At 71.0% G+C, this 22,875-nt stretch overlaps 1 protein-coding gene across 3 annotated transcripts in view; it reads right to left on the reverse strand.

Annotated features, from left to right (window-relative positions):
* Window positions 1-22,875, reverse strand: part of NBEAL2 (neurobeachin like 2) — a 30,451-nt gene that overhangs the window by 3,271 nt on the left and 4,305 nt on the right. The window contains exons 2-45 of one of the 3 annotated variants that reach the window (XM_045578782.1): window positions 21,133-21,221; window positions 20,923-21,051; window positions 20,748-20,829; window positions 20,564-20,667; window positions 20,314-20,396; window positions 18,659-18,744; window positions 18,285-18,564; window positions 18,073-18,179; window positions 17,572-17,652; window positions 16,243-16,326; window positions 15,846-15,944; window positions 14,907-15,505; window positions 14,690-14,822; window positions 14,474-14,590; window positions 14,008-14,329; window positions 13,706-13,788; window positions 13,518-13,610; window positions 13,157-13,331; window positions 12,887-13,020; window positions 12,323-12,482; window positions 12,075-12,177; window positions 11,796-11,949; window positions 11,547-11,705; window positions 11,264-11,423; window positions 11,006-11,091; window positions 10,383-10,892; window positions 9,200-9,378; window positions 8,559-8,736; window positions 8,246-8,383; window positions 7,847-8,170; window positions 6,793-6,942; window positions 5,511-5,668; window positions 4,947-5,071; window positions 4,732-4,867; window positions 4,230-4,390; window positions 3,846-4,135; window positions 3,643-3,738; window positions 3,234-3,358; window positions 3,014-3,154; window positions 2,807-2,937; window positions 1,631-1,740; window positions 1,421-1,538; window positions 256-353; window positions 72-188 (exon numbers count right to left, since the gene is read on the reverse strand). In XM_045578782.1, coding sequence (XP_045434738.1) covers window positions 72-188; window positions 256-353; window positions 1,421-1,538; window positions 1,631-1,740; window positions 2,807-2,937; window positions 3,014-3,154; window positions 3,234-3,358; window positions 3,643-3,738; window positions 3,846-4,135; window positions 4,230-4,390; window positions 4,732-4,867; window positions 4,947-5,071; window positions 5,511-5,668; window positions 6,793-6,942; window positions 7,847-8,170; window positions 8,246-8,383; window positions 8,559-8,736; window positions 9,200-9,378; window positions 10,383-10,892; window positions 11,006-11,091; window positions 11,264-11,423; window positions 11,547-11,705; window positions 11,796-11,949; window positions 12,075-12,177; window positions 12,323-12,482; window positions 12,887-13,020; window positions 13,157-13,331; window positions 13,518-13,610; window positions 13,706-13,788; window positions 14,008-14,329; window positions 14,474-14,590; window positions 14,690-14,822; window positions 14,907-15,505; window positions 15,846-15,944; window positions 16,243-16,326; window positions 17,572-17,652; window positions 18,073-18,179; window positions 18,285-18,564; window positions 18,659-18,744; window positions 20,314-20,396; window positions 20,564-20,667; window positions 20,748-20,829; window positions 20,923-21,051; window positions 21,133-21,221 — 6,987 coding nt within the window. Of the gene's footprint in view, window positions 1-71; window positions 189-255; window positions 354-1,420; window positions 1,539-1,630; window positions 1,741-2,806; window positions 2,938-3,013; window positions 3,155-3,233; window positions 3,380-3,642; window positions 3,739-3,845; window positions 4,136-4,229; window positions 4,391-4,731; window positions 4,868-4,946; window positions 5,072-5,510; window positions 5,669-6,792; window positions 6,943-7,846; window positions 8,171-8,245; window positions 8,384-8,558; window positions 8,737-9,199; window positions 9,379-10,382; window positions 10,893-11,005; window positions 11,092-11,263; window positions 11,424-11,546; window positions 11,706-11,795; window positions 11,950-12,074; window positions 12,178-12,322; window positions 12,483-12,886; window positions 13,021-13,156; window positions 13,332-13,517; window positions 13,611-13,705; window positions 13,789-14,007; window positions 14,330-14,473; window positions 14,591-14,689; window positions 14,823-14,906; window positions 15,506-15,845; window positions 15,945-16,242; window positions 16,327-17,571; window positions 17,653-18,072; window positions 18,180-18,284; window positions 18,565-18,658; window positions 18,745-20,313; window positions 20,397-20,563; window positions 20,668-20,747; window positions 20,830-20,922; window positions 21,052-21,132; window positions 21,222-21,755; window positions 21,845-22,875 lie in introns of those variants that run through there. The other 2 variants (XM_045578781.1, XM_045578783.1) reach the window with 2 other exon arrangements.

The raw sequence follows: 22,875 nt of genomic DNA on the forward strand, positions 1-22,875 counted from the left end.
GATTGATGTAGGCCTGCCGTCTGCCCCAACGGCTGGTAAGGAAGCAGCAGGTTCAGCTCATCTCCTCTCACCTCCGCAAAGAAGGCCCGGAGCTGGCCCAGGTGCTGGAAGATGCTGGGCGAGCTGGTGTCCAGGCGGGCCAGGCGCTGGGCGGCCTCCTCCGCGGACAGCCGGGCCGGGTGCGGCTCCTGTGGGCGAGCGGCCAGTTAGCTCCGGGGCCCGGACACCCCCTCCCCGGGCTCCACGCCGCCTTACCCTGAGCAGCTGGCAGGGAGTCTGCCCGAAGTTGCTGATGATGCCCTCCAGCGCCTTCCGTTCCCGCTCGTCCGTCACCTGGTCCAGGTCCACAGCCCCTGGTGGGCAGACGGAGCGGTCAGGACTCCTCTGTGCTCCCGGCCCCTACGCTGCCTCCTCCGCGCCCAGCCTCCACAGGCCCAGCCTCCAGGGGGCCCAGCCTCCACAGGCCCAGCCTCCAGGGAGCCCAGCCTCCAGGGGGCCCAGCCTCCAGGTGATCCCAGCCTCCAGGGAGCCCAGCCTCCAGGGGGCCCAGCCTCCTGGGGGCCCAGCCTCCACAGGCCCAGCCTCCACAGGCCCAGCCTCCAGGGAGCCCAGCCTCCACGGGGCCCAGCCTCCAGGGAGCCCAGCCTCCAGGGGGCCCAGCCTCCAGGTGATCCCAGCCTCCAGGGAGCCCAGCCTCCAGGGGGCCCAGCCTCCACAGGCCCAGCCTCCAGGGAGCCCAGCCTCCAGGTGATCCCAGCCTCCAGGGAGCCCAGCCTCCAGGGGGCCCAGCCTCCAGGGGGCCCAGCCTCCAGGTGATCCCAGCCTCCAGGGGGCCCAGCCTCCAGGGGGCCCAGCCTCCAGGTGATCCCAGCCTCCAGGGGGCCCAGCCTCCAGGGGGCCCAGCCTTCACGGGGCCCAGCCTCTAGGGAGCCCAGCCTCCAGGGGGCCCAGCCTCCACAGGCCCAGCCTCCACAGGCCCAGCCTCCACAGGCCCAGCCTCCAGGGGGCCCAGCCTTCACGGGGCCCAGCCTCCAGGGAGCCCAGTCTTCACGGGGCCCAGCCTCCACGGGGCCCAGCCTCCAGGGAGCCCAGCCTCCAGGGAGCCCAGTCTTCACGGGGCCCAGCCTCCAGGGAGCCCAGCCTCCAGCGGGCCCGGCCTCCACGGGGCCCGGCCTCCACGGGGCCCGGCCTCCAGGGAGCCCAGTCTTCACGGGGCCCAGCCTCCACGGGGCCCGGCCTCCAGGGAGCCCAGTCTTCACGGGGCCCAGCCTCCATGGGGCCCGGCCTCCAGGGAGCCCAGTCTTCACGGGGCCCAGCCTCCACAGGCCCAGCCTCCAGGGGGCCCAGCCTTCACGGGGCCCAGCCTCCATGGGGCCCGGCCTCCAGCGGGCCAGCCTCCGCGGGGCCCAGGGGTGCCCACCCTCGTAGGTGCAGTAATAGAAGACGTTGAGGGCCTCCTCGGCGGCTGGGCCCCGCTGCTTGTAGCCAAAGATGAGGTCGATCCACTCGTGTAAGTGGGCGGACACATGTTCCGACTCCTGGGTGGACGGGAGGGGCGGTCAGTCCTGGGACAGACGCGAACCCGAACCTGACCTCAGCCCCGGCTGCCCGGCTGGGCTCCCGTCCTCACCAGGGCCTGGCGGTGCTGCTGGATGAAGTCCTCGGGGGAGCTGGCCCACGGCGGCAGCACCACGTCCCCCACCTTCTCATTGGTCAGCTGGAGGCAGCCCAGGTCAAAGCCTGGGACAGGGGACTGGTCAGCTGTCTCCACCCCTCCCCTGCCCGCGTCTCCTTCCCCCCCACCTGTCCCCCACCCCATCTCCTTCCCCCCACACCTGCCCCCATCCACATCTCCTTCCCCCCGACCTGTCCCCCACCCCATCTCCTTCCCCCCACACCGACCCCCTCCATCTCCTTCCCCATCTCCTCTCCCCCCACAACTGCCCCCAATCCCCATCTCCTTCCCCCCACACCTGCCCCCCCTCCATCTCCTTCCCCCCACACCTGCCCCCAATCCCCATCTCCTTCCTCCCCACCTGTCCCCCACCCCTCTTCTCTCCCCCCACACCTGCCCCCAATCCCAATCTCCTTCCCTCCACTCCTACCCCCAATCCCCATCTCCTTCCTCCCACATCTGCCCCCAATCCCCATCTCCTTCCCCCCCACCTGTCCCCCACCCCATCTCCTTCCCCCCACACCTGCCCCCCTCCATTCCTTCCCCATCTCCTCTCCCCCCACACCTGCCCCCAATCCCCATCTCCTTCCTCCCCACCTGTCCCCCACCCCCTCTCCTCTCCCCCCACACCTGCACCCCCTCATCTCCTTCCCCATCTCCTTCCCCCCACACCTGCCCCCCTCCATTCCTTCCCCATCTCCTCTCCCTCCACACCTGCCCCCAATCCCCATCTCCTTCCTCCCCACCTGTCCCCCCCCCCTCTCCTCTCCCCCCACACCTGCCCCCAATCCCAATCTCCTTCCCTCCACTCCTACCCCCAATCCCCATCTCCTTCCTCCCACATCTGCCCCCAATCCCCCTCTCCTTCCCCCCCACCTGTCCCCCACCCCATCTCCTTCCCCCCACACCTGCCCCCCTCCATTCCTTCCCCATCTCCTCTCCCCCCACACCTGCCCCCAATCCCCATCTCCTTCCTCCCCACCTGTCCCCCCCCTTCTCCTCTCCCCCCACACCTGCACCCCCTCCATCTCCTTCCCCATCTCCTTCCCCCCACACATGCCCCCCTCCATCTCCTTCCCCCCACACCTGCCCCCGTGCCCGGCCGGTCGGCATCCCCACCCCAGTGCCTACCGTTCTGGTTCTCCAGGAAGTCGGGGAAGTAGAAGAATTCCGGGATCAGCTCCTTCACGTCGGCCAGGCTGTCCAGCCGGGCCTGCCAGGCCGCCGCCACTGAGTGGAACTGCCGGTCAGAGCAGTCGAAGCTGGGGAGGCCGGCCAAAGTGAGGCGGGTGGGGAGGAGGGGTGGGCCTGCCTCCCCCGCCCCGCCCCGGGCCGCACCGGCCGCTCTGCAGCTGCACGTGCAGCGAGGTGAAGGGCTCCATGCGGATGAGGTAGTGCATCACGCCCGCGGCGTTGGAGTAGTGGGTGCCGTAGTGGAACTTGTCGATGGTGCCCGCCGGGTCCTCGAAGCTCTCGTACCTGGAGCCACAGTGGCGGGGGGTCGGCAGAAGCCTCCCGGAGCCCGTCCCGCCGCGCCCCGCCTGGCCCACATGCTCACTTCTCCCTCACGAGCTGGGCATGCTTGGGGTTCACCACACCGATGGGCTTGGACAGGTCCCGGAAGACGGCTGGGTTGCTGAGGTCCAGGGTGGGGGACACGTAGTCCTGGAGGACCCAGGGGAACTGGCCGCCCCCGGGCAGGAGCCGCGTGAGGGTCCCGCGGGCCTGCCTGCCGCTCCCCTGCCCTCGCCCTCAGAAAGAGGGAGCGGACCCCGGGGAGCTGGCCAGGAGGGGACCAGAGGGGCTGTGTGTGTGTGTGTTGGGGTGGGGGGTTGGTGGCAGGAACAGAGGCCAGGGCTTAGGCAGCACCACCCTAGGACCATGCTCAGGGGGGCCCCGGTCGGTGCCTCCTCTGGGTGAGCCGGCCGGCAGACAGAGGGGCGGTGGGGTAGGGAGCGGGCGCTCACCACGGGGTACTGGGACAGGTCGTTGTACGTCCGCCCGGCGATGGTGTTGAGCTGCATCAGGTACTCGAAGTTGGATATTTCCCGCTGGACCCATTTCTGGGGGGGGAGGGCGGGGGCAGGGTAGCAAGAGGTGAGCCAGCGGAGAGGTCCAGCATGCCTCCGACCACAGGCCGGCGACCCGCCCCTCGCCGTCCGGGCCCCACCTGGGTGAGGCCGGAGGCGCGCAGCATCTCCTGGGGGGAGCGGCTGCTCAGGTAGCCGTGGGTGGGCGGCCGCAGGCGCAGCAGCCACTTGTACACCTGGTTGCGCAGCTGGGTGTGCGGCGGCGCGGAGCCGGGCTGGGGCCGGGGCCCGCCCGGCCTGCTGGGGAAGTTGAGGAAGTAGTTGGCCTGGTCCACGAAGAAGAGCTCCAGAGCCGAGCGGCGCAGGTTGAAGCGCCGCAGGTAGACCTCGCGCAGCTGGGCCAGCGGCCGCCGGAAGTCGTGGCCGATGCCTGCCGGGCGGAGAGCGGGCGCAGGGGTCGCTCGGCCGGGCCCCAGCGGGCGTCACCCCGGCCGCCCGCCCTCCCCGCAGCCCCGCCCACGCACCCTCCTCGGTCTCCGCGCGCTCGGCGCTGCCGTCGTAGAAGTAAATGTGCTGCGTGGTGACCTCCAGCAGCCCCGGCACCACGGCCACCACCGTGACCAGCTGGCACTCGGCCGACAGCACCAGCTTCTCGTGCTGCTCGTCCAGCTCCGCCGCCTCCATCCTGCGGGGCCGCGCCCGCGTCAGGCTCTCGCCCGGACTCCCTTCCCGGCAGCCCAGGAGCACGCCCCGGGGGCCACCCCGTCAGAGGGGAGGGAGGACCGCTCAGGGTCCAGGCCGGCCCAGCTCCTGCCCCGGGGTCTCTGAGTGTCTGGCCAGGACACCAACGCGTGTGCCCAGCTTCCCCTCGCTGCGCCCCTGCCCACTCCCGTGGCAGAGCGACACCTCTCGCCGGCCCCCCGGATTCGGGCAGTCTGCGGCAGAGGGCACGGACTCGGGGTCAAGCCCCAGCGGGCATGTGCCCGGAGCAGACCTGGCCCCCTCCGCTCTCCCAGCCCCACTCACGCGGTCTCCAGGGAGGCCAGCTCGTCCTCGCCCAGCTGGTCCTCCGGCAGCTCCTCGGGCGCGGAGCTGACCTTGGCCTCTCTGGTCACTGCCAGGGGCAGCGCGGCCTCCTCGGTGGGCGTCAGGGGGGCCTCGCCTGCAATGCGCCCGCGGTGTTCAGCCGGAAGGGGCCCGGGCGGCGGAGGCCGGGCGGGCCCAGCTGGCTCCCCTCTCACCTAGGTTGTCGCGGAGGGCGCTGGCCTCCAGGTGGGCGTTGAAGTGATGGTTGGGCACCAGCTTCAGACGCATGCGCGAGTATGTCTCGGCCCTGGACATCTTCCACCGGGGCGGGGGCGGGTCCCTGCAGAGACACCCAGGACAGGTGGTTCCTCCCAGGCTGCCCCCAGCTCCCGGGCTCTCCAGGCCCCTTCCTCCCTCGCCATCCCCGCCCCTTCCCCGCCCACAGAGGACCCGCCCCAGCACCACCCACCTGAGGGCCCGCCCCGTCCACCGAGGGCCCGCCCCCACCCAGAGCCCCGCCCCCACGAGGCACAGGCCAATCTGTGCCATCCCTCAGAGCTCCGCCCATGTCCGAGCCCGCCCACCTGAGGGCCCATGCCCCGCCCCTAGCTCCGCCCCCTGGCGGCCCGTGCCCCGCCCACCTGAGGGCCCGCCCCATCCACCGAGGGCCCCGCCCCCACGAGGAACAAGCCAATCTGTGCCATCCCTCAGAGAACCACCCACCGAGGGCCCCGCCCATGTCCGAGCCCCGCCCACCAGAGGGCCCAGGCCCCGCCCACCTGAGGGCCCAGGCGCCGCAGGGGCTGCAGAGGCGCCGCCAGAGGGCGCCCCAGTGCAGCAGCGCCGTGGAGAGCTGCGCCGCCTGCTGCTTCAGCGCCGCCCCGAAGCGCAGCGCCTCCTGGCGCGCCCGCCGCTGCACGGGCTCCAGCACCAGCTCCTGCGGTGGCGGGGGCGACGGTGAGTCCGGGCGTCCGTCCCGGGTCAGGAGGCCCCGGTGAGGGAGAGGGTGGGGGTGAGGGAGAGGGTGAGGGTGAGGGTATGGGAGGGGGAGGGGGAGGGAGAGGGAGAGGGTGGGGGTGAGGGAGAGGGAGAGGGTGAGGGAGAGAGAGAGGGAGAGGGTGAGGGAGAGGGTGAGGGTGAGGGTGGGGGTGAGGGAGAGGGTGAGGGTGGGGGTGAGGGAGAGGGAGAGGGTGAGGGAGAGAGAGAGGGAGAGGGTGAGGGAGAGGGTGAGGGTGGGGGTGAGGGAGAGGGAGGGTGAGGGAGAGGGTGAGGGTGGGGGTGAGGGAGAGGGAGAGGGTGAGGGAGAGAGAGAGGGAGAGGGTGAGGGTGAGGGTATGGGAGGGGGAGGGGGAAAGAGAGGGAGAGGGTGGGGGTGACGGAGAGGGAGGGGGAGGGGGAGGGAGAGGGTGGGGGTGACGGAGAGGGAGGGGGAGGGAGAGGGGGAGGGTGCGGGAGGGGAGGGGAGGGGGAGGGAGAGGGAGAGCGTGGGGGTGACGGAAGAGGGAGGGGGAGGGAGAGGGTGGGGGTGAGGTTAGGGTGAGGAGAGGGTGAGGGAGGGGGAGGGGGAGGGAGAGGGTGACAGAGAGGGAGGGGGAGGGAGGGGGAGGGGGAGGGTGGGGGTGAGGGTGGGGGTAAGGGTGAGGGAGAGGGGGAGGGAGAGGGTGACAGAGAGGGAGGGGGAGGGGGAGGGTGTGGGAGGGGGAGGGAGAGGGTGGGGGTGACGGAGAGGGAGGGGGAGGGGGAGGGGGAGGGAGAGGGCGAGGGTGAGGGTGCGGGAGGGTGAGGGTGAGGTGAGGAAGAGGGTGGGGGAGAGGGAGGGGGAGGGGTGAGGGTGACAGGCAGGGGGAGGGAGAGGGGAAGGGGGAGGGTGAGGTGAGGAAGAGGGTGGGGGGGAGGGAGGGGGAGGGGGAGGGAGAGGGGAAGGGGGAGGGAGAGGGTGGGGGGGAGGGAGGGGGAGGGGGAGGGGGAGGGGGAGGGTGAGGGGGAGGTGAGGAAGAGGGTGGGGGAGGGACGGGGAGGGGTGGGGGGAGTCACGCGCCGCTGCGGGCCGCCCGCTGGCACCTGGAAAGCCTGCCTGCTGAGGGCGCGCTCCCGCTGGCGCCGCTGCCCGCTGCTCATGAGCGTGTCGTAGCAGGAGTTCCAGAAGCCGGACATGAGGTCGTGGCTCTTGGCGTAGGTGTCCATCTCGAACTGGGACATGGTGGGCTGCACCTGGGGTGAGGGGGATGGGGGGGTGGGGGTGGTTAAGAGGAGGGTGAGGGGGGGTGAGGGGGTGAGGGGGGTGGAGTGGGGTTAAGAGGGGGTGAGGGGGGGGTGAGGGGGTTAAGAGGGGGGTGAGGAGGGTGAGGGGGGTTAAGAGGGGGGTGAGGGGGGGTGAGCGAGGTGAGGGGTGTTAAGAGGGGATTAGGGGGTTAAGAGGAGGTGAGGGTGGTGAGGGGGGGTGAGGGGGTTAAGAGGGGGGTGAGGGGATGAGGGGGGTGAGCGGGATTAAGAGGGGGGTGAGGGGGAGTGAGGGGGTTAAGAGGGGGGTGAGGGGTTAAGAAAAGGGTGCGGGGGAGGTGTGTGAGAGCGGTGAGGGGGTGAGGGGAGTGAGGGGTATGAGGGGGTGAGGAGGGTTAGTGGGTTAAGAGGGGGATTTTGGGGTTAAGAGGGGGGTGAGGGGGGTGAAGGGGGGTGAGGGGGTTAAGAGGGGGTGAGGGGAGTGAGGGGGTTAAGAGGGGGTGAGGGGGTGAGGGGTGTTGAGGGGTATTGAGGGGGGTTAAGGGGTTTAGGGGGGTGAGGGGTGCTGAGGGGTATTGAGGGGGTGAGGGGGGTAAGGGGGATTGAGGGGGGTTAAGGGGTTTAGGGAGGTGAGGGGAGTGAGCGGGGTTAAGCGGGGGTGAGGGGGTGAGGGGTATTGAGGGGAGTGAGGGGGGTGAGGGGGTTAAGAGGGGGATTAGGGGGTTAAGAGGGGGTGAGAGGGTGAGGGGTGTTGAGGGGGTGAGGGGGGTAAGGGGGATTGAGGGGGGTTAAGGGGTTTAGGGAGGTGAGGGGTGCTGAGGGGGGTTGAGGGGGAGGAGGCAGCCTTCGGGGCAGGCTCCGGCCCCCCTCCCCTCCCACACCCTGCCCCGGGCACCTGCTTGTCGATGAAGTGGCGCCACTCGGGGGTGGCGCAGAAGGCCTGGAAGTCCTCGAAGAAGGTGGGGCTGCCGTTGGTGGGCGGCAGGGAGGGCAGCCCCCACTGCAGCCCCAGGGGCCCGTAGGCGCGGTCCAGCAGCGTCCGCACCAGCGGCACCAGCCAGGAGCAGCGCTCCCCCGCGGCCGCCGCGCAGCGGGCGGGGCCCAGGGCCCGCGCCAGCGCCGCCTCCAGCTTGGAGAGCACGTAGCAGGCTTCCTCCCGGCGCATGGGCACCGCGGTCTGCAGCAGCGAGTGCAGCCTCACGTAGGCCTGGGCGTGCAGCTGGGGGCACAGGGCAGTGTGGGTGCCCAGCCCCAGAGCTCCCGTGGCCGCGCCCGCCGCGCCCCGCGCCCTCACCTGCGGGTCCTCCAGCAGGATGTAGCCCAGCACGAGGTGCAGGCCGATCCGGGCCATCTCCCGGAGGTCCCCGGTGCCGCTGGCCAGGTGGGACCAGGCTCCCAGGCGGTCCAGCAGGTTGCACACGCCTTCAAAGAGCTGCCCCGACACCCAGCCGCCGTCACCCTCGGGGACGGAGCGAGGGGAGGGGGGCGGGGGGCTCGCACAGACAGACAAGTCCCTGCTTGGACAGCGTGTGGACCCACCGGGACCGCACACAGGCCGACCCCGCCCCGTCGCCTGCAGCCCCGGAGGGTGAGCCCCACGCCCGCACCTTCTCGCTCCACAGCTCCTGGCTGCCGTGGCCCTCGGAGTGCAGGAAGTCCTGCAGCAGGCGCAGCAGCCAGAGCACCTGCCCGGTGAGGCCGGCCAGGCTCTCCACGGAGGCTGCCTTGGTGGCCGAGGCCTCTTTGATGTCGCTCAGGGCCGACTCCAGCATCATCTCCAGGAGGCTGGGGAGGGCGGGTGAGGGGCTCCGGTGTCTGCCGCCTGCCTGCCCTCCTGCCTGCCTGCCCTCCCTCCCCTCTGCTGTCCTCCCTGCCTGCCTGCCCTCCCCACCGGCCTGCCTGCCCTCCCTGCCCTCTGCCTGTCCTCCCCGCCTGCCTGTCCTCCCCGCCCTCCCTCCCCTCTGCTGGCCTCCCCGCCTGCCTGCCCTCCCCACCGGCCTGCCTGCCCTCCCTGCCCTCTGCCTGTCCTCCCCGCCTGCCTGTCCTCCCCGCCCTCCCTCCCCTCTGCTGGCCTCCCCGCCTGCCTGCCCTCCCCACCGGCCTGCCTGCCCTCCCTGCCCTCTGCCTGTCCTCCCCGCCTGCCTGTCCTCCCCGCCCTCCCTCCCTCTGCTGGCCTCCCCGCCCGCCTGCCCTCCCCACAGGCCTCCCTGCCCTCCCCCAAGGCCCCACCCCCCGGGGACACCCTCACCTGCGCTTGATGCAGTCCGGGGGGCGCACCAGGGTGGCCGAGGCCCCCAGCTGGGTGAGCACGGAGAAGACCTGGCCGCGCTCCCGCCAGGCGGCCTCGTCGCTGTCCTCCACGCCCCGCCACGTCACCAGGAATAGCATGTTGGTGAGCAGGTTGCACAGCTCCTCCTCGGGGGGCTGCTGTGGGCCCAGAGGGGCGGGCCGGGGGTCAGGCTGACCTCGTGCTGTGCCAGTCAGCACCCCTTGCCCACCTCTCGTAGGGACCAATAGATGGCCTGGCTCTGGGGCCTCTGCCACTGCTGAGGAGGATCCAGGGTTTCAGTGACCCCTGAGACAGGCCTAGGCCAGTGGTCGGCAAACTCATTAGGCAACAGCCAAACAGAAGTACAACGATTGAAATTTCTTTGGAGAGCCAAATTTTTTAAAACTTAAACTTCTAACGCCACTTCAAAATAGACTCTCCCGGGCCGTGATATTTTGTGGAAGAGCCACACTCAAGGGGCCAAAGAGCCGCATGTGGCTCTTGAGCCACAGTTTGCTGACCACGGGCCTGGGAGATTCACAAATTGTATTTCAGTCCTCATGAGCCTCAGGAACTGCCCTGGAGCCCAGCTCATCGGTTGAGTGTCGACCTAGGAACCGGCAGGTCATAGTTTGATTCCTGGTCAGGGCACAGGCCCTAGTTGTGGGCTCGATCCCCAGTGCAGGGCGTGTAGGAGGCAGCCAGTCCATGCTTCTCTCTCATCATTGACGTTTCTGTCTTTCTCTCCTTCTCTGAACCAGTAAAGATACATTAGAAAAGAAAAGAAGGGAAGGGAAGGGAAGGGAAGGGAGGGGAAGGGAAGGGAAAGGAAGGGAGGAAGGAAGGAAGGAAAGAAAGAAAAGAAGGGAGGGAGGGAGAGAGGAAGGAAAGAAGGAAGGAAGGAAGGAAGGAAGGAAGATGAAAGGAGCTGCACTGAATGCTCTGGAAGGTGCCATAGACTGAGCAGAGGCCGGACTCGAGGCCCAGAAGCACTGGGCAGGACCAGGGGGCTGTCCACGGACCCTGCAAAGCCCTGCCCTGTGCTGGGACCGCACTGGCTGCTGCAGCCCCGAGGTCAGGCAGGGCCTCCCCTGTGGAAAGGCCACTGCTGGCTGGTGCTGAGAGGTGTCCCGAGTGCAGACGGCGGCAGAGGGCCCCTCACCTGGGGGTTGCTGGTGTTAGAGGCGTCGTCCCCGCTGGTGCTGGGCTCCGGGAGGCTGCCGTCCCCCAGCACGTTGGAGAGACTGGAGCTGTGGCGGCCCTGGGCCGGGGGGAAGGGCCGGGGGCCGTCCAGCGGGGACGGTGTGCCCGGCTGGCTGGCCGGGGTGAGGGTCCCGCTGCCGCCGCCGCCGGCGATGTTGCCCGAGTCCACGCTGGATCGCTCCAGGCCCAGGTCCAAGGGCGGGGAGAACGGGGAGAGGGCGTGGTAGAAGGCGTCGGGGTCGGGGCCGGGGCCCTCCGCGGGCAGGAAGACGTCCGCGGGTTCGGGGGACTCGGAGGGCGGCCGGGGCGGGGCGGGCTCCGGGGAGGCGGGCCGCCCGGGGGCGCAGGGCGGGGGGCTGCGGGCGGGGGCAGCCTCCAGCACATACAGCCGGGCCAGCACGTCCTGCCAGCCGGCCTGCCGGGCCAGCAGCCGCACCACGTCCGGCTGCCCGTAGAAGAGGTGGAAGAGCTGCGGGCGGGGCACCGGGTGAGGGCTCGCCTTTCCGGGGAGCCTCCGGGACCCCTCGCTGCGCAGACCCGTGAGCCCTCAGGGCGGCCCCCAAGCTGCACCCCCACACTCACCTTGCGACAGATGTCCAGGCGGACGCTGAGGTCGGCCTGGAGGGACAGCTGCACCACGGCCATCAGGTCTGAGAGGCTCAGGCAGTCTGGGAGGAGGGCCAGAGAGGCCTGAGCCTGAGCCTGAGCCTGAGCCTGACCCTCCCCTGCTGGCTCAGCCATGGCCCCTGCACCCCCCCCCGCCCTCTGCCCACCTGCCCTGTTCCTGGAGCCATGTCACCCCTCCACCTGGCCTGCCCTCTGACCCCAGCCAGGTGGTACCTGTGCCCAGGAACAGCTTGTAGAGGCCCTGGCAGAGCTGGAGGGAGGCCGCGCCCTCGGGCAGGCAGGCGACGAGCCCCTGGAGGCCGCCCTCTCGGAGCCGGAGCCGCTGCCGGCCGTGCTCAGCCGGGTGCTCGCTCTGCTGCAGCCTGCGCAGGACCTGGGCAGGGCGGACGGCACCACAGGGCGGAGTCACCGCGGGGGATGTCCCACGAGCTCCCTGGGCCTCGGGCACGGCCAGGGCGGCATGCCGGGGTCCGGGGTCGTGGGGGGCCCCGGGTACCTTGCAGATGCGCTCGGGCAGCTGGGGCAGGGGCCACGGTCGCACCAGCAGCGCCAGCAGCACCTCCAGGTTTCCCGGCTCCAGCAGGAAGCCCGCCACGAGCTCCTGGGCAGGCGAGCCGTGCAGCAGGGCCAGCAGCAGGTTCAGGGCGCCCAGCACCTGGGGGGCACACAGGCTCATGCTGGGCAGGGTCTCCCCACGTGGCCTGGCCCTCCTCCCCCCGCTGCCCTGTCACCAGCCCCAGCCTACCAGGCCGGCGTCCCCCGCAGCCGCCAGGAAGCTCAGCACCACCTGCAGGTCCTCGGCCAGGGAGCCCCGCGCCAGGAGATCCTGCACCAGCTCCAGGAGGGAGGTCTGCACCGTGCGCAGCTCGTCGGCCGCCAGGGGGCACTCCCGCTGCGAGCTGCACAGGGAGGTCCCCCACCACCCAGGAGACACAGAGGAGAGAGAACAGGGAGGGGGGCAGTGAGCTGGGGGCCTGGACCCCCCGGCCCCCAAGGCCAGAGGCCTGGCCCTCCCCGGCCTCACCTGTAGTGGGCGTGCAGGGCGTCGAGGATGAACTGGACCCCGTACTTCTTCTGCAGCTTCTGTCGGTGCCTGCGGACTACGCTGGCCAGGTAGTGGGCGTGGCCTGGGCGGGCATCACAGAGGGCTCAGGCCCGGGCCGCGCCGGCCCTTTCCCACCTCCTAGCCGAGCCGACGCTCCCGGCGTCCCCCTCCGACACCCCGGGGCCAGCACGCCCCTTTGGCACAGGGACACCCAGGCTCCCACCTACCGAGGCGCACGGGGAAGTCGCTGAGGGCCCAGAGGTGGAAGTGGAAGAGCAGGTGGTGGTAGAGGGGGTACAGGAGGGGCCCGCTGCCCTCAGCGGCCGCCTGCTCCATCAGCAGCTGGGCAGCCAGCAGCACGTTCATGTCCATGGCTCTGCCGGGAACCTGGAGCGGAGGAGCGGAGTGAGCCGCCCGGCCCTGCCCGCCGCCGTGCAGCCTCCGGCTCCCGCTCTGCCCTGCTCCGGCTCTGCCGCGCCCCCGCCTGCCGAGCAGTCCCCGTCCCACCTGAGCTGGTGCCTCCCCCGGGCCCTCAGCCTCACCCTGCCCAGAGAGGAAGGGGGAGGGAGAGAGAGAAACATCCATGATGAGAGAGGATCACGGACCGGCTGCCTCCTGCGCGCCCCACACTGGGGATCCAGCCCACACCCAGGCCTGTGCCCCTGTAGGGAACCAAACCTCGACCTCCTGGTTCCTAGGTGGACGCTCCACCCCTGAGCCACGCGGCCGGGCCTGCCCAGCCTCTCAGGGCCCCTCACATGCGCCTCTCCCAGGAGGCCCCCCGGGCCCACCTTGCGCAGCAGCGCCCCGAGGATGGCGGGGCCCTGGCACTGCACCAGGCTCTCCTGGTTCACCGGGTGGCCCTGCAGGAAGTTCCGCAGCATCAGCAGGAAGGCGGCCACCGCGTTCCTCTCCATCCGCTCCTCTGCGGCCACAGGAAGGGGACAGGTGTGTGCGTCACGGGCTGCCAGCGGCCACAGACTCGGCCCTCCGACCTCTCCCCACCCCCCGCCCGCCACCCGCCAACACCCCCCACCCTCCGCCCGGCACCGGACGCTCACCTGGGGACTTGTTCAGGGCGAGGGGCAGGCCCGGGGTGTTGTGGCCAGAGGTCAGCTCAGGCCCCACAAGGTCGTGCGTCTCAGCCGGACCTGCCTCGGCCTCCAGGGGCTGCGCGGCCACTCGCTCCAGGAGCGGCAGCAGGGCGCCCATGCCGCCCACACAGCTCACCACGTCCTGGGGGGGTGGGCGGGCGTGAGGGGCAGCTCCAGCCCTGCCCCGGCCCTGCCACCCATCCTGTCTGTCCTGGGCACTCGGGCCGGGGAGTTCTGCTCTCAAACCCAGGCCTCCTGAAGGCCTCCAGGGCACCGCACCGCTCCCCAGCCGCCCCGTACATACACGTGCCCACACGTGCCCACACACCTTCACGTCCCAGGTCTCCACCCGGTGGCCGGTCAGGCGGCCGTCCAGCCCGTGCCCAGGGGACAGGTCCAGGCACATGTTGTCCTGACAGGCCTGCGGGCGGGCGAGTGGGCAGCAGGATCAGGTGGGGGGCGGCCGGCGTGGGGTGCCGGGAGGTCATGGGGCCGAGCCAGCTGCCCCCCCAGTACCTGAGGGGAGTAATGGAGGAGCAGCTTGGCGCCCAGTTCGTGCAGGTCGCCCTCCGGCTTGAAGGGTGCTGTCTCGTTGGGCCCTGGGGGGGAAGGGGGGAAGGGGAAGGATGGAAGAGGGGGACAGGGCCTTCACACCGGCTGCCCCCCGGCCAAGCCCCATCCAGAGCCCTGACCAGCGCCCTTCCCCGATGCCTTCTCCCCGAAGACCCTACTTTCCGGCCTGGGCTCTCTGAGGCTCCAGCCACCCTGAGTGGGGACCCGGGGATGGGGTGGGGGGTGGCCGGGAGGGGGCTGCGTACCCAGGCTGCACAGGGCCTGCAGGGCCGCCGTGGGCAGGGCTTCGTGGAAGATGGCCACGGCCCCCAGCTCGCCCTCCAGGGAGGTGGGGCTGCCCCAGCGCGTGTCCTGGGTGCCTGCGAGGGTGGAGCTGATGCTGCCCTCCTGCGGAGGGGCCCCCAGCCCCGCCCCCCAGCCCAGCCCCGCCGTCGCCGGGACCGACTGGGAGCGGGTGAGGGAGGGGTGCGTGGGAGCCAGGGCGGTGGGTGCCGCTGGCGCCGGCAGCCCCGTGGTGGTGGTGGTCGTGCGGTGGCCGGCGGAGCCGATGCAGCAGGAGGAGAAGGGCTGGGGGGGCGGGGGGAGGGGGACAGTGAGCTCACAGCACAGCCTGGGGTCCACCCGCATCCAGCTCTGCAAGAGGCCCCCAGGGCTGCACAGACACCCCCCCTCCCGCCCCGTCCAGGTCCCCCCAAACCCGGCCGGGCGCACCTCGGTGAGGGACGGGCAGCGGAGGGGCGCGGTCTTGACCAGGTGGCCGTCCTTGTAGACGTGCACCAGGTTCTGGCTGAAGAGCCAGCCTGGCACATGGACGACGGCCACGCAGTGCTGGGACAGAGCACAGGGCGTCAGGCTGTGGGCAGGGAGGGGGCCCTGCCGGCCGCCTGAGGGTGTGCCCCGCCCCCGGCACACAGGGTGGAGGCTCACCCAGGCAGAGTCGGCAAAGGACACCTCCGGCAAGCTCAGGGTCAGGTACTCCTTCCTGGTGCACACGGCCACCACCAGGGTCCCGGCCGCCGTGAAGAAGGCCTCGAACCCGGAGCCGCTGCTGGTGAAGAAGCTGGGGACAGGCCGAGCCCATGAGGCCTGCTGGTCCTCCGTGCCCTCTGGCACTCGGCCCGGTCCTCAGCACGCACCCACCCACCTGTACAGCTGCTTCCGCTGGAGACGCCGGGCGGGGGACAGGGCCGGGGCGGCGGCTGGCGGGTGCAGGCAGAGCCAGGCGTGGAAGGTGAAGCCGGTGCCCGGCCAGCGCTGCACGGGGGGCACCATGATGCCCGCCATGCCAGGCGTGAGGTCGAAGTAGTGCAGGGCGCGGGCGGGACCCCGGGGCCGGGCCATGCCCGACAGCACGCGGATGACGGCGCCCGCGTGACGGGCAGCCGCGGCCTCGGCCCCGCCCGGCCCGGCGTCCAGCCCGGGGGGCGGGCGGAGCAGGCGGCGCAGCTCCCGGGGCCTCAGCGACACGCGGCCCAGGGCCTGCAGCAGCGCCAGCAGCTGGTCCCGGCAGCGGGCGCCCAGGGCCGCCCCCGCGCCCAGCGTCTCCAGCAGGCAGCCCACCAGCCCGGCCCGCACGCAGGTGGCGCGGCTGGCGGGGCCGCTGTCGCAGAGCCGCGCCAGGCGCTGGGCCAGGAAGAGCTGCTGCTCGGCGGGCAGGGCGGGCAGCCAGCGCGTCAGCACCAGCACGGGCTGCTCGTTGCGGACGGGTGGCGGCGGGCACGCGCTGTGGTCGCCCTCCACGGCCTGCGGGGGAGAGGGGTCCTAGCTCCTGGCCCCTGGCCCGGAGCAGGTAACCTGCCCCCCATGGGGCTCTCTCCCCGTGCACTCGCCCCAAACCTCGCCACAGCTCCCAGGCTGTGTCCCAGGCCCCGTCCTGACGACCGTCCTCCAGCCCCTTACCTGGCCTAACGCCCAGGAGAATCCTGGGGCTGACTAACATGCAGCAGCTTCAGGCCCCCAGCGCCCCGACACGGGCCAGCCACAGTCACAGGGCGTGCTGGCCGTGGCCACAGCCCCCCAGGTGAAGGGGGCCCTCCCGGAGGCCCCGCCTCGGCCCTGGCTGCCCAGCCCGCTGCCCCCTCACCATGTTGAGCAGCTCCTGCAGCAGCCGGTGGGTGGGGGGGCCGTGGCTCTGCAGAACCTCGTGCAGGTGGGGGTAGCCGATGCGCTCCTTGAACACCTCCTGGGGGCGGGGGCATGGACGTGGATGCCCAGGGCAACTCACCCCCACGGAAACCCTGGCGGAGGCAGCAGTGCCCAGGGCTCCACAAGTTGGCAGGGGCGGGGCTGCGAGGGACTCAGGGGTGGAGGGGAGGTCCACACGTCCATCCCCCAAGCAGTCCCCACCCAGGACACCAGCTCCAGGGCCAACGGATGGCTGGCCCGCCCAGGGCCTGACTGCACGCTCTGGCTCCCCTGCTCTGACAGCCTCCTGCCCACAGTGCCTGTCCCTCCCGCCCAGCCCTGCCGCATGGCCTCACCTTGGCCGAGGGGGACCCACTCATGACGCAGGTCAGCACCTTGACCACGTGGACAGCAATGGCGTCGGAGTCCTGGTCCAGCACCTGGGGGGCGGGGCAGTCAGGAGAGCCGGGCACCACCGCTGGCAGCGGGCACTGCAGTAGGAGGGGTGCAGGGCCAGGAGCAGGTGCCCAGGGCGGAGGCTGAGCGGGCGGGGGGCCCTGGGGGCACGGCAACCCCGGCTGGCACCAGGCCCTCCACGCCGCCCGAGCTGCTGGGCCTCAGCCGGGCCCCGGGCCCTCTCAGAGTGGCTGGCCAGAGCCACTCTGACCGGGAGGCCAGGGACAGCGCCAAGGCTGGGAGGCCCTCTCGCCACACCCCTCCGTCTGGGGGCTTATGGGCCGCCCCTCCATCGACCCCCGTCCACACCAGTCACACGTGCAGGCAGGCCAGCAAGTGCCCTCCACCCAGGATGATTGACAGGGCAGGGGATGGGGGGCGATCATCACAGAACCTCAGAACCAGAAGAACCTTCGAGACCTTGCAGTGTGCCCTGCCCCTTGCCCCCCAGATCCAAGGGGGGCACTGCGGCTCCCCTGGCTGACCCCGAGAGCCCGAGGCAGCGGCTCACTCCCTGCCCTAGCCGGAGGGGCCGGCCCGCCCAGGGGACGTGGTCAGCAGGTGCTGGGTTTGGGCTCCATGGCCCTTGGGCCCAGCTCTGCCTGATCTTCCTGGGGACCCGGGCCACCCCTCGAACCCTCATCTATAACCGGGGGCCTCGCCGACGAGTGGACGTGCTGGCTCTCAGGGTGCAGCCAAGGGCCACAGACCTGGGGCTGCCTCTCGGCCTGGAGGCTGGAGCCCAGGCCCTGAGCCACCAGAGACAGGGTGCCCCACGTGGAGCCCCGGTGCCCTGAGCTTCCCAGCCCCCACAGGAGGGGGAGGGAGGAGCGGGGCTCCCGGGCCTTCCTAGAGCAGGTGCAAGGCTCCCCCCTGCGGGGGACCCCTCGTCCCAGGACCGACTGCAGCCCAATCCCTGCACCTCCAGCGGCCGTTTCCCTCCAGGGAAGTGGGTGCAGGTGGCTGAGTTTCGAAGGTTCCCTCCAGCTTGGCACAGCCAAACCCCAGCGCCCAAAAGCAAGACGAGGCAGGACACAGGTCACCCCTGCCCGGTCCCCTTAGGGACGTGGGAAGTAGGTGAGACGGCCTGGGACACCCAACCCTGCTGCCAGGCCACGCCAGGCCTTCCCCTGTCCGCTCACCCCCTGCAGGGTGCAGGGAGGGCTCAAGGAGCCAGGGGTGGGTGCCCCGGGAGGCCTGCGCCTGAGCGGGTCAGCCCCGGGCGGTACCTTCTGGACATCGGGCTCGGTCAGTAACCGGGTAGCCAGGTCACTGTCCCCCTCAGGGGGCGCCCGGGCCTGCAGGTATAGCTGTGGGGGGGGCACAGGGTGGAGGAGGCAGAGGAGAGAGAGGGGAGGTGAGGGAGGCGCAGGGTTAGAGCAGGGCTTGCCCAACAGGAAGGACGCACCCTGAGCGCAGGCTGAGTGCCCCCCCCAGGCCCTAGTGAGGGGAGGGACGCGGAGCCCCATGCCCTGCTCAGAGGGACCTGGCTGGGGTGCAGGTCGGGCAAAGTGGACAGGAGCAGGCACCGCATCCAAACCGCGGAGCCGTCCTCCTGCCCCACACCTGGGGCTGGGGAGAGGGAAAAGGGGGGCCAGGGCAGCACCCCCTCCTGTGGGGACGGAGCCATCCTCGGCCGCAGGCACCACACCAGCTGGTCCCCCCAGGTTTGCGGCCCAGTAGCCTCTGGACACCCACACGTGGCCCCCCGGCCGCCCCGCCCGGCCCACCTTGCTGTTCTGGATGAGGCGGAGGAGGTGCTCGAAGCAGTTGTTGCTGAGGAAGGTGGCCTGCAGCACCGGCCGGTCCTCGCAGGCCAGCATCCGGGGGATGGCGTCTGTGGAGGGGCAGGGTCAGCCGCCCACCCCTCCCGGCACCACGGCACCAGAGGCCGTCCTCCCGGTCCCGCCCAGGCCCCCGCCCGGCCCGGGCCCAGGCCCACCCAGCATGGCGACGCGCAGGCTGACCAGGGCCTCCTCGGGGCCGGGGCCGGGCCCGGCCGGCCAGTCGGCGTTCAGGACGCGGAAGTAGCCCTCCAGCAGGGCGTGCAGCTCCGGGCCTCGGTGGGGCGTGCGGCTGGCGTGCAGGACGTGGACGGCGCCCACCAGCGCCTCCAGCGCCAGCGCCACCAGGCGGGGGTCCTGGGCCCCGCGGCCCCAGCCGTGCACCACGCCCAGCAGGCCCTGCAAGGAGCCGGTGCTCAGGGCCAGCTGCCCGTTCTCCTGCAGGCAGGGACGGAGACGGGCAGTGGGCACGGGCTCCTGCAGGGCGACCTCCAGACAGCCACCCTCTGGCCACAGGGCGCGCCCGGCCTACCTTCCCTCCGGCCAGGACGGCCCCGAAGAGCTGGAGGAGCCGCAGCAGCAGCGTGGGGGGCAGGCGCTCTGCCTCCTGCAGGCTCTCTGGATGGGGGGGGGGGGGCAGGACAAGGTCACCGAGCTTGCAGGGCCGGGCACCTTCGGGGTCTACAAACAGGGGGAGCCGGGGGGGGGGGGGGGGGCGGAAGGGGGCTGAGAGAGGAGGCCTGGTTCTGAGCGGAGAGATCTTATTAAAAGCCGTGGTTCTCCACCAAGGGGCCTGGGGGGGACACAGCCCTTATTGGGGAGCTCGAAGGACCCTGAGCGCCGAGCAGCCCTGAGCCCCTGTGTGGGCACCCTCCCGCCTCCCCATGGAAACCAGCCTTTAGTCCCTCATTTGCAAATCTCCAGTCCCTGCGCCCTGACGGTTGTTGGGTGCTTCCCCCAGCGACCCGCTGGGCTGGGGCTGCTGTGTCTGGTTGTGTAGAGGTCCTCACCGCCCCCACCGCCCAGCCCCAGCCTGTGGGGCTTCTAGGGGCTTTCACAGCGCCGGATGGCCAGGATGCCAGGCCACAGACCGAAACCCAGAGCGCAGCAAGGCCCAGCCTGGGCCCCGGGGGGCGGGGCGTGGGGGTGGGGAGCCAGAGCAGGCTGGTCACCTCAGGGGGTGGGGTGGGAGGTCTAGTGGGGGCAGGGCCTCAGAGGCCAGGCCGGGAGCGCAGGCGGGCTGTGCCGGAGAGGAACCGGGGCAGGGCCTGAGGTGGCTGCCTATTGCCCTGCCTTCTAGGAACGCGAGGGCAGGGCCGGGCTGGGGCTGGGGAGGAAGGCCGTGGGGGGCAGGGCTTGGTCCTGGGGTGCCAGGCCTCGTGGGCAGGGACCTGTTCTGCTCTGAGGAGAGCACTCGGACAGGGATGGAGGCAGGGAGCTCCCGGGGTGTCTTCCCTCCTGGAGCTGCGTCCCTGCTCCAGGCCCAGGCCAGCTCCAGGGACATCCAGAGACAAGGACTCACCTTTTTTTTAATCCCCACCCGAGGACATTTCCCATTGGTTTTAGACAGTGGAAGAGAGGGAAAGACAGACAGAAACACCGACGAGAGAAACACATCGATGGTTTTCCTCCTGCACAAGGCCCACCTAAAGCACTGGCCAGTCTCCTTCTGATGACAGAAGAAGGGGTCTCCAGGGGGAGCAGGTGGCCATTCGGGGGGTCAGGCCCTCCAGGAGGGAGGGAGGAAGAGGAAGTACAGCTAGTGAGCACATTGTCCTGAGGAGGGTGGCAACCAGGTGGGGCTACAGGGACAACGGGATTGGACCAAGGACGGTTTTAGGGTGTTCCAGGTCAGAGTGGGGTACAGGTGGTTGGGGGGACCCAGGGGAATGGCAGGGGAGGGAGAAGGGAAATAAGCACCCCAGCCTGATGCCAGGCCTTCTCTTCAGCCCAGAGATTACTCCCTTCGCCCAGGCTGCCCTCTCTCTCCTCCGGCCGAAGCCCTCAGATGGGCAGCCCCCCCCACTGTCCGGGTATGAGGGGTAGGAAACCGCGGAAGGAGGTCAGGCCTGGGGGCGGAGCCTGGCGGGGAGGGGCGGGGCCAAGCGGAGAAGTCGGGGCCAATCAGACAGGGGCTAGCCAAGCGGGGCGGGGGCGGGGCCAAGCGAGGCGGGGGCGGGGCCTGACCTGCGAAGAAGGCCCCAAACTCCGCAGGCAGAGCCGCAGGAGGCAACTTGCGTTTGCCCTTCTCCTTGGCGCCGACGACTTCCCTGGGGAAGGGGGGTGACCGGGGGCAGGGGGCCGGGTGAGCTGGGCACTGCGCCCTCCTGGTCACCGCCCCCCGCCAGGACCAGCCCCCCCACCTGCACACGCGGCCACGGCGCCCAGGCCGCCCGCACCCCAGCCTCCCACCCTCGGCCCCGGGGCGGGCCCTCACCCGCGGGCCTGGTGGGGGTCGAAGAGGCGCTCACAGAGGAGCAGGGCGTGCAGGGCCGCCTCCTCCAGCGCGGGGCCCTCCGGCGGCGGGGGGCGCCCTCTCAGCTGCGGGGAGAAGGAGGGTCGGCGGGGCGGTGGCTGTGGCTGTCCCCCTCCCCGTCCCCGCCCACAGGGCGGCCACTCACCTGGGCCACCAGCCGGGTCAGCAGCGCCAGGACGCGGGGCGCCAGCGCCTGCCCGCAGCCGGCCTCCAGGCTCTCCGGGTTCCTGGGGGGACGGTGGAGAGGCCGCAGGTGCAGGGGAGCAGGGGAGCCCGGGCCCCCATCCCGCTCCCCCGTCCCAGCAGGACCGCGCACCCACCTGCCCAGGATGGCGAAGAGCTTGAGCAGCAGCAGGCTTTGCTCCAGGTCCCCCTGGTCCAGCTGCTCGGCCAGCACACGCAGCGCATCCGGGGGCAGCGGCGGCGCGGCGGCGCCCGCCTCCTCGCGCCTGCGGGGGGGGAGGGAGGGGGTCACTGGGGCCCGAGGGGCCCACCCTTCTCTCCCCCTCCCTCCCTGAGAGCCGCCTCACCTGCGTGGCTCCAGCGAGGATAGCGAGATGCTCTCCTCGAAGGCGCCCACGTAGGCCTTCAGCCACTGCTGCAGGGAGCCTGGGTCCTCCTGCAGGTTTGGGGGGGGGGGGCAGGCTGGGATTAGAAGGGGTGCAGTGGCCGTGGGGGGACCAAGGGATGGAGTCATAGGGGAGCGTGCACGGAAGTGGGCAAGGGGCAGAGGGAGCAGAGAGCCGAGGGGGTGGAGAAGGGGAGGGACAGAGACAGGTGGGGGCGAGCGAGGCAGGAAGCCAGAAGGTTCGCATCAGAAGGTGGCTGGGCTGTGCCGACAGCCCTCCCAGGCCTCCCCTCTGCTCCCCAGCTCCCGTCCACATCTCCCCGGCCTCAGGGGACCCAGGCGGGCCTGGCAGAGGCAGGGGAGGGGCCCACGTGTGTGCATGCCTGGGGCACGGCCAGGGCCCACACCCACCAGCCAGCCCTGAGCCCAGGCCTGCCAGCGTCTTCTAGCTCAGCAGCCACCACCTCCGGGAAGCCTGCCTTGACTGCAGGTGCACGTGCACCCCCAGCCAGGCGGGCCCGAGCTCACGCCTGTTCCCGGACGCCCTGCCTTGCCCTGGGAGCCTCTGCCCGCCCTGCTGGTTACCTGGACCCCAGGCCCCAGAGCCGGCTCCATGGGGAAAGGGGCAGCGGCCGAGCCCAGTCTGGGTGCCGCCAGGGAACCTTGGGTGTGAACGGGAAACGTCGCCTCCCGCCCCAGCCCGGGGCAGGAAGCGCAGAGTCACGGTGGGGGAGGAGGCCTGCTTCCTCCCGGCAGACCGCAGGGATGTGGGGTGGGGGCGGGGTGGGGGACGGGGCACCCAGGGCCCAGCCGGGGGAGCGGTGAGGAACGGCCCAGCACCAGCAGGTGGGGCCTGGCACACCAGGAGGCGGCGCGCGCCCTGGGCCAGAGCCGGGGGAGCTGTGCCTGGGCCTAGGCATGCGGTGGGGGCTGGCCTATCCGGCCGGTGCTGACCCTCCTGCTCCCGTGCCCTTCATCGGGCCCCGAGCTCCCTGACCTGGTCCAGGGCCCCGGGGACTGTGGAGGCCTCATCCGTCTGTTTCTCCGCAGGGGCCGGCCCTGTGGTCTCTGCTGAGCTCTAAGCCAGCGGTCGCCAACCTTTCGGACCTAATGGACCGCCGCTGCTGAGAGAGCCGAGAGGGTCTTGGCCTGGACCCAATGGGGGTCCCGCCCTCAAGCCGCCTTCTCTCCTCCGTGCTGCCCCCGTTCCCCGCAGCTCCATCCCAACCAGCTGAGTGCTGACCACAACTGTCTTTCCGGGGGCAGAGGGGATGGCCAGGTCCGCCTGGAGAAGGACGAAGGGCCAGGAACGCATCGCAGGCCGCACCCAGCAGCCTCAGCTGCTCTCCGGGGCCCCAGACCTCAGCGCAAGAACTGGAGCCTGCAACCAAGGTATATATACCCTTGACCGGAATCGAACCCAGGACCCATCAGTCCCCAGGGCACAGCGCTACCCACTGAGCAAGACCAGCCAGGGCTCCCTGGATGCCCGGTCCAAGGGCCTCACTGTCCCCTAGAGGCCCACATGTGCTTTGTTCTCCATGTTTCCTCTGCCTCAGTGCTCCCCGCTGGAGGCAGGACCCTTCTCAGACCCACCCCATGTGGTGCTGCAGAGGCTGGGGCTGCCACACTGAACCAGCCGAGGGCACTGGTTCTGAGTCCACACCTGGTTCTCCCACTTGGTAGCTTGTTACATAACATGCAT

Source organism: Pipistrellus kuhlii, unplaced genomic scaffold (assembly GCF_014108245.1).
Source record: "Pipistrellus kuhlii isolate mPipKuh1 unplaced genomic scaffold, mPipKuh1.p scaffold_m20_p_103, whole genome shotgun sequence".
In the NCBI taxonomy this organism is placed as follows: Eukaryota; Metazoa; Chordata; class Mammalia; order Chiroptera; family Vespertilionidae; genus Pipistrellus; species Pipistrellus kuhlii.